General features: G+C 41.7%; 2 protein-coding genes across 2 annotated transcripts in view; both read left to right on the top strand.

The window, feature by feature from the left end:
• LOC144662778 (acid-sensing ion channel 2-like) overlaps positions 1–16,874 on the top strand; it is a 51,546-nt gene that overhangs the window by 22,589 nt on the left and 12,083 nt on the right. The window lies entirely within an intron of this gene.
• On the top strand, positions 5,601–16,280 carry LOC144646316 (uncharacterized). Its single transcript, XM_078505867.1, has 9 exons — positions 5,601–5,640; positions 6,049–6,702; positions 7,439–7,670; positions 8,729–9,009; positions 9,587–9,638; positions 10,643–11,184; positions 11,663–11,959; positions 15,619–15,909; positions 16,270–16,280. The coding sequence occupies exons 2-9, from the start codon at positions 6,093–6,095 to the stop codon at positions 16,278–16,280; spliced, it is 2,316 nt and encodes a 771-aa protein (XP_078361993.1). The 5' UTR covers positions 5,601–5,640; positions 6,049–6,092.

The raw sequence follows: 16,874 nt of genomic DNA, 5'->3' as shown, positions 1-16,874 counted from the left end.
TAGGCTTGTTCTAGATTGTAAAGTACTGTCATTGTTCAGCTTATCGCGAATGTAATCACACGCTTTGTGGACAGGGATAGCTGTGAATAGCGACACCACGTCGAATGACACCATAACTTCGTCGTCGGAAATTTCCAACATATTAAAAAAGAAGTCAGCCCCGACAACTCCTCCCCCAGAAGAATTAGTGTCCATGTTCTTCAAATGGGCCGATCCATCTGACACATCCCTGGGTTTCGCATGTCTTCCCTATATCCGCGGATTGACTGAACCTCTCACCAGGTTACTTCGTAAAAATGACATCCGTGTAGTAAGCAAACCAGCTAAAACCCTGCAACAAGAATTCCCTTCTCCTAAGTTCAGGCAGCCCCTGGATCTCCAATGTAATGTTGTTTACAAAATTCCGTGCGCTGACTGCTATTGGAGTTACGTAGGAGAAACGGGCAGATGTTTTAAAACCCGAAGAAAGGAACATCAAGGAAATCTTGAAACTTATACGAGAGGCTCGAACGTTGCTAACCATGCTTGGCAAAATAATCACTCAATTGACTTTGATGGCGCTACCGTGATAGACAAAGGCAATTACCGTATTCGAAGAACACTAGAATCTTGGCACACTGCCAAAACTGTCGGCGCAGACAATAATTCCAAACCGTTACCAAGACAATATTCTATCTTATTATAATTCTTAATTTGTCTGTTTTTTTGTCCTTTTTTAGCTTTTTACACTTCTATTGTATTTTAGTTTTTAATCTTTTCACACCCTCCCTTGCATATATTTCCAACCACGCGCTTTCTCTTTTTTACATTCGTCAAAGGCTATAGTAAAATAGCCGAAAGCTCATATTTTTTCTTAACTTTTTAAACTATTGATTTGACGTTGTTGATTTTTTTATTCATAGAAATATCTCAGCTCTGAAATCACAAAACACGTTAATTTTGTGATGAACAATTTACGTTGAATATAAATGACTGAGAAACTCTATTTCAAATGCAAACGTGAATGAAAGACCTGTATATTTCGTCAAAGGAAACTACAAGGCTGTTGCAGACATAAATATAATATATGCTCGTGCTTGTCGGCTTGTGTTTGTTGCCTAGTGTTTGTGCTTATGCCCCGTGAAAACTAGCCTTATCTTGAGAACAGCAGACACGTAAAGATTTTAAGAAAATGCTCTGTCGAAACATGTCGAAACACGTAAAGATTTTAAGAAAATGCTCTGTCGAAACATGTCTTTGAAACTTAAAAAAATTGTCGTTTTTCTTAAAATAGCCTTATCTTCATATAATTGACTCGAACACACAAAGCGCGCATATGGAGCGATGAAGCCATCCAATCGTACAGATTAAACGAAGTTGTTTTTTCCCCTTTTTTCTAGTTTGATAAAAAGCTTGAGACAATGACGCCAAGATTATGTTTGTACTCTCTGGTCCTTACATTTGTCCTGATAGTTGATCAAGCTGAAATGCAGAGAGTTTGCCACAAATGTGACGTGAGTTCTTGGACCTCGTGGACGCCTTGTACCCAACCATGTGGCAACGGAGGGACAATGAAACGTAAACGCACTATCACCAGTCAGCCCACATGTGGCTATTCCTGTCCCCAGCTAACGGAAATCCTCTCTTGTAACAAGGGATGTTCTAATGGCGGAACTCCGATTTCTGAGAGAGATGGGGAGTGTTCTTGTAAAATTGGATACAGCGGACAGTGCTGCACGCAAATCGACGGTAAACATAATTTACAATGATGTATTCTGCTTTGCCCATGATTAAACACAAAAAACACCACGTGTTTTGGATTTTAAGATCATCCAGCAGCCTATATGTTCCTCTCGGCCGGAAAAAAGGCTTGTTCCTTCGTCCGTTCGCTCGTTATAGTTCTCAAGTCCATTCGCTCATTCGCAGTTTGGGCATAATAATATCTATCGCTGTTTTTTACTTTCGCGAAGATAATTATTTTCAGTGTAATTTCGGAAAATTACGGGGGAAAATAAAACATGAATTTTGGTTGAAAATGCCACTAAGAAATAAATATAATGAACGACATTTTCAACAGAAACAGAACCAATTCAGCCGAACCTTTTCTTTATACAGTTCCGAAAAAGGAAATCATCATTTTTTGCCATATTTAATTCTTCATAGCAACAAAAACAATTATCAGCTACAACTTCTGCACTTTTGTTGACCTCAAAGTAGTATTCCAGAACACACGCTAACTTTCTTTATAAGGTCAAAGTGATTTCCAAAGAGAGTTGCTGAGGTTAAAAAGATATCTATGTTGGTAAATCATAACATGACAGGGAAACCGAACATTTTAAAACCTTACCTCGCATCATGCCGATCAGACATTACGGATCGTGAGTCGGCATATCCTTTTGACTGGTCACAACATTAATTGAAACCATTTGACATTTTGACCGTATTTCGTATAGTGGATCGTCCTGGCGAGAGTAGTTCTGAAAAGAACCGTTGGTGGTGACTGACGTTTCGACGTATCGACAACTTGAGCGGTGGTCATCTTCATAGTCAAATGAAAAGTTGTTGTCAGTCGATGATGTCATAATTATATATAAGACCATTGCGCGGATTCTACAACCCCGCCAATATCCGTGTATCTCACAAATTTATAACTACGTTACGACATTTACTGTCCAACGTTAAAGACAGGCAGAAACCTAACGACACACAGGGAGCGATTTATAAGATCAAATGCTCCGAGGCCTCCTACATCGGAGAGACCGGAAACCTCAACACGAGACTGACTGAACACAAAGGAACGACGAGAAATCTAAATGATGTTAACAATCACATTTCTGAACACCGTCGACTTATTATTAACTAGTAATAGTTCTCACTATAAAGCTGCCCCCGCCTTTTTATAATTTGTTTTTTTGTCGCCTTTAATTATTAATGCCGATGGACTGCACAATTAGGCTTCTTTTTTACTGTGTCATGCGGAATTTCTTGTTGTGTGACAGCGTTGCGTCCTAAAAATATTCACAAGTTCAAGTCGAATTATATTACCTAGCGCGCGGAAATAACACCTAGCGGAAATAACACATAACACATTATTCGTGATGACAACACACAAGCTTATTCCCGGGCTTATAACATTCAAAATAAACTTACAATAATTTCCAGGCCAAAAAGCCTAAAAAATTCCACGAGTAACAAAATATGGCACATTCAAAGATTCGAGAAAACAACCCACTCTTTGGATCAAATAATCTGACAGTTTGTTAGCGAAACGAATTACGTTGTACCTTGTACTACATGACAAAGTTCACGCGTTTGTTTATTACTCGTTGTAACTTGTAAGATGTATACGATACAACAAACCTCCGAAAGCAAACCTTACAAATGTAACGCTTGGAACATAGGTAGCCGGCACGTAGCCAAGAACACGAAACCAATTGCTCGAAATCTTTCGACGTATTACTAACATTTGCTTCAAATATCACTTAACACAACCAAAGCAGAGAAACCGCTCGAACAAATCTGTGAACACGCGTAGGCCAAAACCGGAAAACAAAACGCTGCTAGCAGATGGCGAAGCTCGAAACGCGAAGGTGACCAAACGCGACCTCGTGGTTGCAAGTACCCGACACCACCGTGCACGCTTGCTAAAATATTACCCGTCACGACCGTGCGCGCCTAGTTTTGTCAAATCGAGAACGCTTCGCCCATTACAAACACATTTCTTACTTTTTCAACAAATATTCTTTGTCCTTGTATGTATACACGCGGGGAGTCCTAGGGTGCCTCCTCGGGTTTTGGCCTCTGGGCCAAAACCCTGCGGGGGCAACTACAAAATCGACTGGGACTTAACCTGCGTAGCAGGCGTCTGTGTACTTTTTCAGCGCGCATTACAGAGTGCGCGATTGCAAGAAGGCCGCCTTTCGCGTTTCCCATACGCGCGCTCGAAACTACGGCGCTGGCTACGCAGGCTTACTGGGACTCTGCTGAATGCTTAACTTACAGTACTAACTATTTTTAACGACTGACTCTAGAATGTTGGTACACAAACTTAGAACAAACGAGGGTGGGGAGGGTGAAAAAATATTGGTTTTTGTGGTCGACTGGGATGAGTAGAATAAAAGGGTCAGTAAAAATACAAAAAAAAATTAATCAACACAGGTAATGAATATTAAATAGATTAAGCCAAGCCTAAAAGCGGAGCTCCCCGATTATTTACTTCGCCCTTTTCGTAAATCTGAATTTACCGTGACCGATAACAGGAAAAAAAATATAGCACTTAGCCCGCGATCCAATGTATACCATTACTTGGACAGCGGTAAACTTTAAAAAAACATTCGACCTCAATAAGTTCTATATGTGAGCCCGCGATATGGTCATGTGATCAGCGGATACCTTGTTTTGACAGCTGTCATTTGACTATGAAACGGATGTCCAATATCAAAGATGTGAGCTGACGTTAACCATAATCTTAAACCTATTTCTGGAGTATGGCCGCCATGTTGGGGCGACGTCGTCGCGCCCGCGAACCATGCCGCTAGCCATGATAACCATGAAAAACCAAAAGCATGGGTCTGTTAATTTTCTATGGGTATGGGGCTCTGCTCTGCGGCCCTTCGGGCCGCTGGGAGCTCCGCAACTAAATACTGTTTTTAACACAGGTGTTGAGACGATCGGTTGCTACAACGACACTTCAAAGCACGCAATCCCAACATTAGAAAGGCAAGATTACATGTTGGATGGCAACCCAGGATCGAGAAGTGAACCAATCATGAAATGCTACAAAGCAGCCAAAAACAGAGGGTATAAAGTTTTCGCCCTTCAGGATGGTGGATTTTGCTCATCGAGTGATACTGCCGAAAACACATTCAATAAATATGGGATATCTTTGAATTGTAAAAGTGATGGTGAAGGTGGCCCGTTGGCTAATCAGGTCTACTATATTAAAGGTATTACTGTTTAACTGAAACAATTTAACAATTTACTAAATTCATACAAACTTTCCTCAAATTATTAATTAAAATGTCTGGACAAATTTCCTTTAAACTGAAAATATAAAGTATCTGAAATATTCAACTTCAGGCTTTTTTGTGCAATAATTACACATCATTATTGTGATTGATTGAAAGCCATTTGTCACAACTCTATGGAACGATATGAGTTTATTTTGAGAGTTTAAGTTGTACAAAGGAAAAAGAAAACTACATTTCCATCCATGTTTCTGGCGAGTTTAGAGACGATCGGTATTTCTGCAACTTTTCTATCTCGTTATCCAAACTTGTCTTACATAACTCTATGGAAGCACGCTAAGCGTTTTAATTTTCTAAATATTTCGATTAATTGAACAACCTGGTGTTTTCATAGATTATAAAGGTGTTGGATGCTTTAAAGACACCAAAGATCGTGCAATTCCAACACTTGAAGGAACAGATCCGATCTTGGATGGAGATTACTTAAACCGCCAGAACGCAATTGTTAAGTGCGCTGTGGCAGCTCGCAAAAGATATTTCCGCGCGTTTGCACTTCAACATGGCGGATGGTGTGCATCCAGTGCTACGGCATTGGAAACGTTTTACAAATATGGCCAAAGCAGCGGTTGCAGGGCAGACGGTAAAGGAGGCGATTGGGCAAACAATGTTTACGTCTTTCAAGTCAAAGAAGAGTGTGAGTTTGTTTCCAGTAGTAAACAAAGACCCCAAAGGGAACGGTTTTTGGAAAGCCAGTCAATAACGTTTATAATTTCAGAGCGGAAATATTTCCTTAAGTTGTAATCAGTGCATTTTTAATACAAGCTTTATTCTTGCTTGCTTGGCCTTCTTGCTTGCCCGGCCTTATTGCGTGCGTACTCATTTGCTTACTTCCTTATTTACTTACCTCCTTACTTATCTACCTACCTAGCCTACCTGAGAGGTGTCCGCCTAATGAGAGTTCATTCACAGACAAAAAAGTAAAATTCGACCAGAACCAGCCGGCAAACATGTCTACCTTAATTTAGGCTTTGAGAGAAAGTTGATTGTGCTTACATTTTATAAAAACTAGTTTATTACTCTTCCATTTTGTTCAATTTTGTAGCCGTCACTGTTCCGGATCCAATTGCCTTTTATCCCTTGAACAGCATGTATGCAACACGGGAAATAAAAGATCAACAACCCCAGGGTACCCCTGTTGGTGTTAATCTAACAGCTGGTCCCGATGGTAAGGCGGGTGGCTCATACCAATTCGCAGGACAAGCCAACAGTTACATCGAGTTCCCAAACAATGGAGGGTTAGACGTACAGTACTCCATCACAATGTTATGTTGGGTGTATCCTGAGAATATAAACGGACCGATGTTCAATTATAAGATAACTGGCGGACTGGCCAGTCAGCAGTGGGGTGTTCATTTGTGGATTCATTCAGGAACGTTGTATGGTGCGTTTAGTCGCAGAGACTACATATTAATTCAGCCATTATTGCTTGCCGATCAACCTCTGCCTTTAAACCAGTGGCATTATGTTGGTATGTCCTATGACCGCTATACTGGTATTGCAAATTTATGGCATTATGGACAACAAGTGTGCCAGAAGGATATTGGAGCAAGACAGACTCTTGCTACTCAAGATAACGTGAGAATGGGTTCAATAGAAGATGATAGCCGGTATTTTAAGGGACGAATTACCGCCATGCAGATTTATGACGTCGCTTTGACCGCGGAGCAAATAAATGCAGTTGAAAACGCCGGTCAAGGTATTAATCACACTGAAATTTCCCATATATCGGGCATTATAATTATAAACCATGGAATGTTTTTCGCGCGTGCGAATGATTTAAAGTCTTTAAACACGTCACGTCATATAAATATCAGATATTATAACCCACCCATTAATTTTTGCGCGCGCTCATTGGACAAAACGCATCACGTGGTACAAAATCGGACGACGGGTATCAGCGAATATACCCTGTCCGATTTGATATCCGTCGCCCGATTTTGTAGGCCGGCACAAAACAAACGAATGAAGTCACCTTATTCAATTCTAACTTTTAATAAAATCACAGAGTTAAAAATCACGTAAACCAATCAACTTACATTTGTTTTAACCACAGTTAAGCCGGGTTTATTACGTAGGTTTTTTCCTATAAATTTACTGGCGATGAAGGGCGTTGTAGAAATAAAACGGAGGGTTATAAAATTAATAAACCCCTTCAGGCGGCTGGTATATTGGAGGATAATGCCCTTGGCTGAAAGATTGTCCTCAAAATTTCACAGTTGCCCTCGAAGCTTCGCTTCTCTGCCAAATAGTCCCAGGGGATATTCCCCAGTTTTCAAATTTTGCGATTAACTTTCGCACGATTAGTTTTCTCCCAAGTAAATAGTATAAATGAAAAGACATGAACATTTTGCTAAGATTCTTTCAAAGTCTTGCAAACTGATCAACCAGGGCCCAAGGGACAATTTTGTAATTTTGCCTTCTGTTGATTACAGAATACAACAGCTGCTATGAGGTAAATTGGAAAAAAGCCCTCAGTCAACCAGGATGGGCAAACTGCTCATTGGGGAGATATCTGAACGGATTATGGAGGAAAAACCATGTTGATATTTCTTCACCTGACGGGATTGACAATATTAAAGAAGGGAGGTGTTGTATTCCTCCACACGAGTACAAAGATGACACTCCTGTCTGTCAAATAGTAGATTGGAAAACTTCTCTGAGCAGGTCAGTCAAACAAGTCTTGTCTTGCAATTTGCAATGAGCAAACTTCTTCTTTTTTTCTTTTTTTGTTGTTGGTACCCTTGCCGGCCAAAACCGGCCGCAATAAACGTTGCCCTTTGTTCCACTCCTGAGGTCATCATCTTTGACCAAAAAAGGCATCACTTGTACTCAATCTCTGCCTTGGGAAAAGGTCTTGTCAATTATGCCCAGATAAGAGCGATTGGGTCAATTGTGCTTGAAATAACCACAAAAATGCTTGGAAATGTAAGTGAAAAACTCGTAGAAAATTTTGCCTCAACCACCCTCTTCGAACCCTTTGCTCTTCAATGGCAAGAATTTCCTGTTTCGATGCTTTCTCGGGAATTCTTGAACTACAAGCAAGCCCAGTAGAAGGCCAACAACTGCAAGATGCGATGTGTTTCTTGGTTAAGACAACTGCTGCCAAAAGATAAGGAGAGAAAAAAAAAAAAGGAAAAGGAAAAGCGAGAAAAAATGGTAGGGCAAAACTTTGACTTTTGCGCATGTCCGAGCAAAAATGTCATAAAATGTGAGGCTTGTGAATAGAAAAGATAGGTTGGAAATGTGAAAAAAGGCAAAAATGCCCAAACAGTACGTTTTGTCAAAAATATTTGGGAGTGAATGGGTTAAGACTGTTACACTGTACGTAAGGAACATGAATTGGAATGCAAAACCTTCAACTGGTTTTCTGTTCGTTCTGATTGGCTCAGCAAACGTTGCAAGTGACGCGTGGGTTTTAAGCCAATAAAAGAGTCAGCAAAAAACAACTGCTCCCGTTTTTTACTTCCCCGCCTTAATTTTCCCGTTTTCTCACAGGTCATTTTTCTCCAATTTGTCGTATATCAATTCTTCGGTGCTTCTCTCAATTTGAAAGCAATTTCTACATCATTGAACATCAGAAAAATGGCCTTAACTATTATGACATAGCCTTAAGTACCACATTAAGTACCACGCCTTAAGTAAACATTTAAATCTGTAATAAATTCTTATTATCATTTTAAATTCATTACATTTATATTTCCATTTGAAATTCAAAAATTTAGAAAAAACAAATGGGCTTCTTGTCCTGACGGGCATTTCCTCCAAGGAATTTACCGTTCCAAAGACACCTGGCTGCACAGTATCGAGCAAGCGTTATGTTGCAGACCTAGAAACTTCGAAAACATAACAAGGGATTGCAAAGAGCAAGATGTGAGGAAATCGCTTGATAAGAAAGGATGGAGCAAGTGTCCAGAGTGGCACTATATGATGGGCGTGTACAAAGGGGATTGTGAGGAGCTGAACTGTATTGAGATGATTAGATGCTGCAGGATGAGGTCTCAAGGTACACACTCTCAGACTTTAGTACAACAGTGGAGTGTTTCTGTCGAGGGTCTGTGGCGTGAGAGTTGCTTTTGGAAATGTTATGCGTGTACAAGGGGCCCTCAGACTTAGAATTTCGATCTCGGGCTAATATTTGTTTTTAGAACATAAAACAGAAACACTCTATTGTTTAAATAGTGCACTCTAAGGCATTTTTTGCATGTTTCTCGTGATTAAAAAATCGCTTTGCAGGAGCCTGATTTTTTAATCATTTCTTTGAATTCAGACCGGATTGGACTCTAGTCAATCCCGTTACTGGCCATTTTTGATATCTGTTATTTTTTTTTCCTGTGACGTTTGTTTTATAAATCATCTACTGACCGAGACGATTACAAACTGCCGATTACAAACTCCCGTTATTACCAACAAAAATGATGTCATTCCACATACTGCAGGCCGATATCGTAGCTAATGTCTGCAGAAACATGCAAAACAAATGGTCAAACAACTGCCCGCCCGTTACAGGCAAAATATCATAGTAACGTACGTAAACGATAAGTATCTGGCTATCATAGATTTCTTTATCATTTTGTTTTCAGATATGGTAGTTCTTGGCCACTGGATGCTGAATGGCAAAGACAAGGACATAAGGTTGGTTGTTTACTTTCTAACGCCATCTAATGCTACCTGACGTTTACGACGATCGTAATCATTGAAGCTTCTATTTGGAGCCTTCAAGAAATGGAGCATTTTTTAGCTCAGTTAAACCATACAGCAGTGTTTGCTTTCCATATTCGTAATTTTTCGTTCACTTTGACAGCTTATCTCATTAAAATTTCTATTTTTGTCCACACGCTGATCGATAGAATTGTCCGCCATCTTGTTTTTTTATTCAGTCAATTGTTACACTTTCCATATTTGGAAGAGAGTAGTATTTCAAGCCCTTGAAATACTACTCTCTTCCAAATATGGCAAATCGAACTCTTGAAATACTACTCTGTTCCAAATATGGCAAACCGAACTCTTGAAATACTACTCTGTTCCAAATATGGCAAGCATTTGAGCTAAATACAGCTCGTGTTATTATTTTTTAATCAACGCTTTCTTCCAAAACGTGGAGAGACGCATCGCCCCTTGAAAATCTAATGGTTATTTAGTCCGGTCCCTGAATTCTCTTTTTCGTAGGCCCTTTTTATATAGGGTTTGAACCCAGGTGCAAGAAGAGAGAGTCCAAGATAATTTGCACGCGCATACTCAAAACTCCGCCATTTTTCCCCTCAAACCAGTTAAACGCTGAGGGCCAGGAGGTAGCATGCGATGGACAAGCTTCCAAACCAAATATAGCAAATATTGTTCAACAAGACTATTCATTATTAGTAGAACATTTGCAGCCAGCTAGTAGCTACGACATTGAATTAAGTACAAAGTTATTGATTCCAGATCAGGATCATCTGGATCCGACGATTGCTAACATTGGAACGAAATTTGAGAGCGAAAATGTTAACGAGACCTAATTACATCACAAGCCTCATAGCCGGCTTCTCCTTGAATTACAGTGTGCATGCACAGGAAGGGGACGGGTCATCATTTAGCAAACATTCAAGGTATTTTACTGTGGACACGTCTGATCAAAAATCACACTTTTTCTCTTTCAGTTTAGTTGGATCGCCATCCTTTATCAGTGGAAGGTGTCCTGGCAGTAAGGCCGTATATTTCAACCAAAATAATTCCTTCGCCAGTGCACCGATAATCAATCTGAACGGTAGGAGTTTCACTATTGCCTTTTGGATTAAACAACCGAAATCTGCCTCCGATAAGTTGGGAGCGATTTACAGCGACTGGTATAATCCAAGACAGTTTCTGCTAAGCACAAAAAACCAGAAGATCAAATTACAACGCCACCAAAAGGAATATGATACAACGTGGTCCTTGGAGAGTACTAATATCGCCATGGACAATTGGACCCACGTGGCTGTCACGTGGGATCACGTGACCGGGTCCGTGTTGATTTACGCTGACGGTAAAATAAAAGGGAACAAATTACATCCCCCCGGGGACGCGTTCTCTCAGCCGACAGGGTGGCAGTACCAGATTGGCGAGGATGGCCACTGGGACAAACACCATTTTTATGGATCAGTGTCCGATCTCTACGTCTTTGGCACGGCACTGTCGCTGGAACAAATCAATAAACTTAGAGGTGACCTTTACGATTCAGTTGATAAAAATAATCATTATTCCACTATTGCGCCATTTTACCATATTAGGGCAAAAGAACGCGCAAAATATGCGACGTTATTACACAGCAGAACAGGGCAAAAATACAGGCTGACAAACTTACGGAATACTGGCCCAAACAAAGTGGAAAAATTAGTGGAATAATAAATCGCTTATTCGATAGTTTAACATATAATACGAGCGGACATTTTGCTCATTGCTCGTATTTTTCCTCGCCCCTAGCGCGTACGGGGCTCGGAAAAATACTACGCAACTCCCAAAATATTCGCGCGTATTATATGTTTAACCATCGAATAAGGTGTATATATTAGAAATAGATAAATAGAGACGCGAATTATCTATTTTTTAAAAATACTCTGGCGCATATCTCTAACTCTGGGACGATGTTCCACAAATACGGCAACCTTTTACAGGAAATCTTTCTTTTTAACTCTTTTCAGGCTTTCCTGTTATCGTAAACACAACCAAACAAGTACCAGGCGGAACTGTTGTTGTGGGTTGGGAACCACCCTTTGAAGAAACGTGTCCAATTTTGAACTACACTGTGAACTACAGGGAAGTGTTGTCACACAAGAGGAAGAGCAAGTGGCACTCAGTTACCGTAAACGGAAATGCAACCAGGTTGACGCTTCAGCTCAGCTGTAACACTGAATATGATGTGACAGTCACCTCACTGAGTGGATATGGCGAGAGTGCTTTGAATGAAAGCAAGATATGGAACTTCAAAACCGGCGGAGGTAATGTTTGTATTGCAACTTGAAATAATGACTGGAAACTTCACAACCATGGAAATATATACGCTTTAATAAGTTGTATTTGACGTATTGTTGTGTTTTATTGTTTTTTTGTTTGTACTTTAGGCAACAAACCCTTTTACAGCACTTTGTGCATCTTCTAGCAGTCTAAGAAAGGAAACGATATTTTTAAGGGTTAGGTGTTATAATTAAAAAATCTCTACCCTGGGCTTGTCACCTTGACGTGGTGGTAGAGCTTGCGTGTCTCAGTGACCCCAAGAGCTATTCCGGTGGGGACTTAGTCCCTGGTGGGTTCAACCGTGCCGGATTGGTCAAGGGATAGAGAACTGACGAAGGGCAGCCCCTGGTCCTCCAGGTTGGGGGTTGGGCGTTAGGCTAATCACCTAACCTCGTAAAAAAATGAATGATTACAGAAACCGAACACATTAGAGGCAATCTATCGAATCTTGGGGGCCGAGTGGCACACAACATGACGCTCCAGAGCGAAAGCCGCATGGAAACTCTGGAGCCGAGGACGCCATTAGTGCACCCAAAAACACAGTTGAGGATAGGAAACTGGAACGTAAGAACCTTGTATGCACAAGGTAAGGCAGCCCAAGCGGCGAAAGCAATGAGAGAGGCTAAGTTGCAGATAATGGGTATAAGTGAAAGCAGATGGTGTGGATCGGGGAAGTTCATTCTCACTACAGGTGAGACGATAGTGTATTCTGGTAGAGATGACGAAGTTCATCAACATGGCGTGGCCATCATGCTAAACAAAGATGCAGCAAAAGCATTGATCAACTGGACACCTATAGATGAGCGAATAATTCGAGCCAGATTCCACTCTAGGTATGTCAAGTTAACGCTGATACATGTCTATGCCCCCACTAATGACACTGATGAAGAGGTGAAAGATCATTTCTATGAGAAGCTCCAGGCAATAGTGGAAAAAACACCGAAGCACGATTTGCTGGTTATCACTGGTGATTTGAACGCAAAGGTAGGAAGCGATGTAGAAGGATACGAAAGAGTAATGGGTAAGCATGGAGTTGGAACCAGGAACGACAATGGCGAGAAACTATGCGAGTTTTGCGGCATGAACGACCTAGTGATCACAGGTACGATATTTCCTCATAAGGAGATCCATAAACAAACTTGGATATCCCCTGATAGACGCACTTGCAATCAGGTAGATCATGTGTTAATCAACAGGAAATTTAGAACATCTGTGCTGGACACAAGAGCCATAAGATCAGCTGATATCGCCAGTGACCACCACCTGGTTTGCACCAAACTGAGGTTAAAGCTAAAAGCAGCTCCTAAAAGACGTGGAATTAGGAGAACGAGATATGATACTCAGAAGCTGGAGAACGATGTGTGTAAGAGGAAGTTTTGTTTGGAACTAAGGAACAGGTTTGAGATATTGCAGAGGGAGGAGCTGGAAGATGACGAAACAGATCGGCCAGAAGCTGAGCTGGAGAAGGCTAACGGTATCATAGAGAAGGCTTACAATATGACAACAAAGAAAGTTCTAGGATATAAGAAAAAGAAAGTTAAGAATCATGGGACCTGATTGAGCAGAGGAAAATGATTAAACTAAAACTTGATGGAACCAGCTCCGAGAGACTGAAAGAAAAGAGGCGAGTAGAATATAAAGCCAAAGACCGAGAAGTGAAGAGGCAAATACGCAGGGACAAGAGGAATTGGACAGAAGGGATAGCAAAAGAAGCAGAGGAAGCAGCGAATATGCAACACATGAAGACACTTTACAACTTAACTAAAACGATCTGCAACGACAAACCAAGGCAGAGCACAGTAGTCAACGACAGAAATGGTAACGCCTTAACCAGCGATGAGGATAGAAGGAAGCGGTGGAGAGAGCATTTCATGGAGATACTCAATAGAGAGGAGCCAGCCTACCCGATCAATGAAGAAGATTGTGAACAACAGGGTATAGCTGACATTGACACGGGACCTGTGAGCAAAGCTGAGATAAGAAGGGCAATAAAGAGTCTTAAGACTGGTAAAGCCCCTGGTGAAGATATGATAACAGCTGAACTACTGAAGGCAGACCTTGAATTTACAACCGATAGAGTGAAAGAACTTATAGACACGATCTGGAGTCTGGAAAAGGTCCCACGTAAATGGAAGAGGGGGCTCATTATTAAGATACCGAAGAAAGGGAACTTAAGGGAGTGTAAGAACTGGCGGGGAGTGACTCTCCTACCAGTTGTTAGCAAGATATTGGGAAGAATTGTAATTGATCGCATTCGCATGGGGATTGATAACAGGCTCCGTAAGGAACAGGCTGGATTTAGATCTGGTAGAGGAACGACGGAGCAAATTTTCATCCTACGCAATATATTGGAGCAAGTGAATGAATGGCAGGCAACTCTCTATATCAATTTCGTAGATTTCGAGAAGGCGTTTGACTCAGTGCACAGAAACGGCTTATGGATGATAATGAATCAGTATGGTATCCCACAGAAGATCGTCAACATAGTTAGAGCGCTGTACGATGGCTTTGAATGTGCTGTTGCTAAGGAAGAAGCAACCTCAGAATGGTTCGAACTAACGACTGGTGTCAAGCAAGGATGTACAATGTCTGGCTTTCTTTTCCTGCTCATTGTAGACTGGGTAATGAGGCATACTGTGAAAGAGGAGGGAACCGGGCTGAGGTGGAAATTTACATCAAAACTTGAGGACCTAGACTTCGCTGACGATGTAGCTTTAATTTCCTCAACCCAAAGGCACTTGCAGTTGAAAACAAACAGGCTGGTAGAAAATGCAGAAAGGACAGGCCTTCGGGTAAATGTCGGGAAGTGCAAAGTCTTGAGAGTCAATGCAAAGAATAATGAAGCCATCACAGTGAATGGTCTGGCGTTGGAAGATGTAGAGAAGTTTATTTATCTAGGAGCCACAGTATGTAAGCATGGGGGCGGAGAAGAAGACATCAAGGCTAGGCTAGGGAAAGCGAGGGGAGCGTTTGTGAAGCTAAATCGAGTATGGAATTCCAGCAGTGTGTCGAGGAAGACGAAGATCAGGCTATACAAAACATTGGTCAAACCAGTTCTCATGTATGGTTGCGAAACATGGAAAATGAACGAAGGTGATGCTAAGAAAATCGATGTGTTTCAGAACCGATGCCTGAGGAGGATAATGAAGATTAAATGGCAAGATAAGATTAGTAATATAGAGCTACTGGAAAGGGCTAACGTGGAGAGGTTGAGTGAAGAGGTAAGAAGAAGGAGATGGCGATTTATTGGACACATCCTCAGACAACAACCTGACAATGACTGTGTTAAAGCCCTGACATGGACCCCAGAGGGAAAGAGAAAGAGAGGCCAAAAACAACCTGGCGGCGCACAGTAGAAAAGGAGAGGTCCAATGCAGGGTGGCAGTGCTGGAGAGAGGTGCGCACTGCAGCGCAAGACAGGAATCGATGGAGAGCACATGTGGAGGCCCTATGCGCCAACTTGGCGCCAGGGGACAGGTGAAGGTGAAGTTATAATTAAATCAAGTCAGGACTTTTAGTGTTGTTGAGCAGAACGTGCTGCAGTAATTTTATACCTGCACACGTTATTATTACTATTCGTTTCTCTTTAACCGACCCTTTACACACTGCTCGATTTATATATCAAAGCCTTTCTTTATTGCAGATCTTCCATCACCTGTTGCTATAAACAACAAGGAAACAGAAACCTCTGCATGTGATGTCAATCCGACATGGAGCCCTCCTGTAGACAATGGATGTCCGCTGACTATGTACTCGATATATTACCGACAGATAACAGCGGTGACCTGGTATCAAGTTAACGTCACTGACGTTACGGCAACTAACTATACTGTATCATTAGCATGTGGCAGGCAGTACACGATCGAAATCACAGCCTGGAATGAGCTGGGAGAGAGTGACAGGTTGAGACCATGGATAATAAAAACAAAACCAAGTACGTTTACTTAAAGCTTAAGGGAAAGAGAATGTTTGGGGCTTGTATGGACATTCTGTGTAAAGGAAAACCTAGCCTGCGTGGCCGGCGTTCAAAGGGGAAGGAGAAGGGGAGTTCGAGCGTGAGGTGTGAGGAGAGAGCGCGAAGCGCGATCGGAGAAGGGGGAAGGGGAACGCCTGCCCTGACGCTATTGTTTTTTTTTTCATACCGCCCCTAAAGTACTTGTCATCTGCTTGCCCTCTGTTTTACGTCTGGCTGTCAAAATTATCCAATCTGATTGGTGCCTATTTTCGCGGGGAATAAAACCCTTCACCGCTCGAATTGCCTATCTAATTTCTTTTCTTCTCGTCTTCTTTTCAGAAATATGGTAGATCAGGTCAGATATATCTTCCTTGCACCCTTCAACTGCGGATTTGTTACGAAAGTTGCCGTTCTGAGACTGAGAGAACGTTTATTTCAATCAAGCAGCGTTTCCGGTGTAGGAGTTTATGGCGTCGGGTTGCAACCGGCCGTGACCCAAACACTCTTTATAACTCACAGCGTGTAGCGCTTACCGGCTGCTATAACTTGTTATAATTTCTTCGCAAATTCAGTAGTTTGATACCAAATCCTACAACGGCCGATTTCTTTCAAAGAATCAACCGCTTCGCAGAGAAATCGCTCATGACATTCGCCACTGGATTCATCTGCATTGAATGAAAGTTGAGAACAGACCACAGCCATCAATTTAATCGATTGAATGACATACATCTGACTGATCGGAACAATCAATTTTCACACTCTATAAATTCTGACCAATCACGATTTTTGCGTCCAGAATCTGGACGTAAAAAACGACAAAAACAATAGCGTCAGGGCAGGCGTTCCCCTCCCCCCTTTCCCCGATCGCGCTTCGCGCTCTCTCCTCGCACCTCGCGCTCGAACTCCCCTTCTCCTTCCCCTTTGAACGCCGGCCACGCAGGCTA

The sequence above is a fragment of the Oculina patagonica genome, chromosome 1, assembly GCF_052425735.1.
Source record: "Oculina patagonica isolate OP01 chromosome 1, crgOcupat, whole genome shotgun sequence".
Classification (NCBI taxonomy): Eukaryota; Metazoa; Cnidaria; class Anthozoa; order Scleractinia; family Oculinidae; genus Oculina; species Oculina patagonica.
Note: the sequence above shows the minus strand (reverse complement) of the source record. Positions and strands in the feature narration are given on the sequence as shown.

What these genes read in the sequence shown, in the direction of transcription:
- LOC144646316 (XM_078505867.1), top strand. Translation starts at nt 6,093, where the DNA reads ATGTATGCAACACGGGAAATAAAAGATCAACAACCCCAGGGTACCCCT. An exon ending in AGTTGAAAACGCCGGTCAAG is followed by an intron (nt 6,703 to 7,438) that starts GTATTAATCACA and finishes TGTTGATTACAG; the next exon opens with AATACAACAGCTGCTATGAG. An exon ending in GAACTTCAAAACCGGCGGAG is followed by an intron (nt 11,960 to 15,618) that starts GTAATGTTTGTA and finishes TCTTTATTGCAG; the next exon opens with ATCTTCCATCACCTGTTGCT.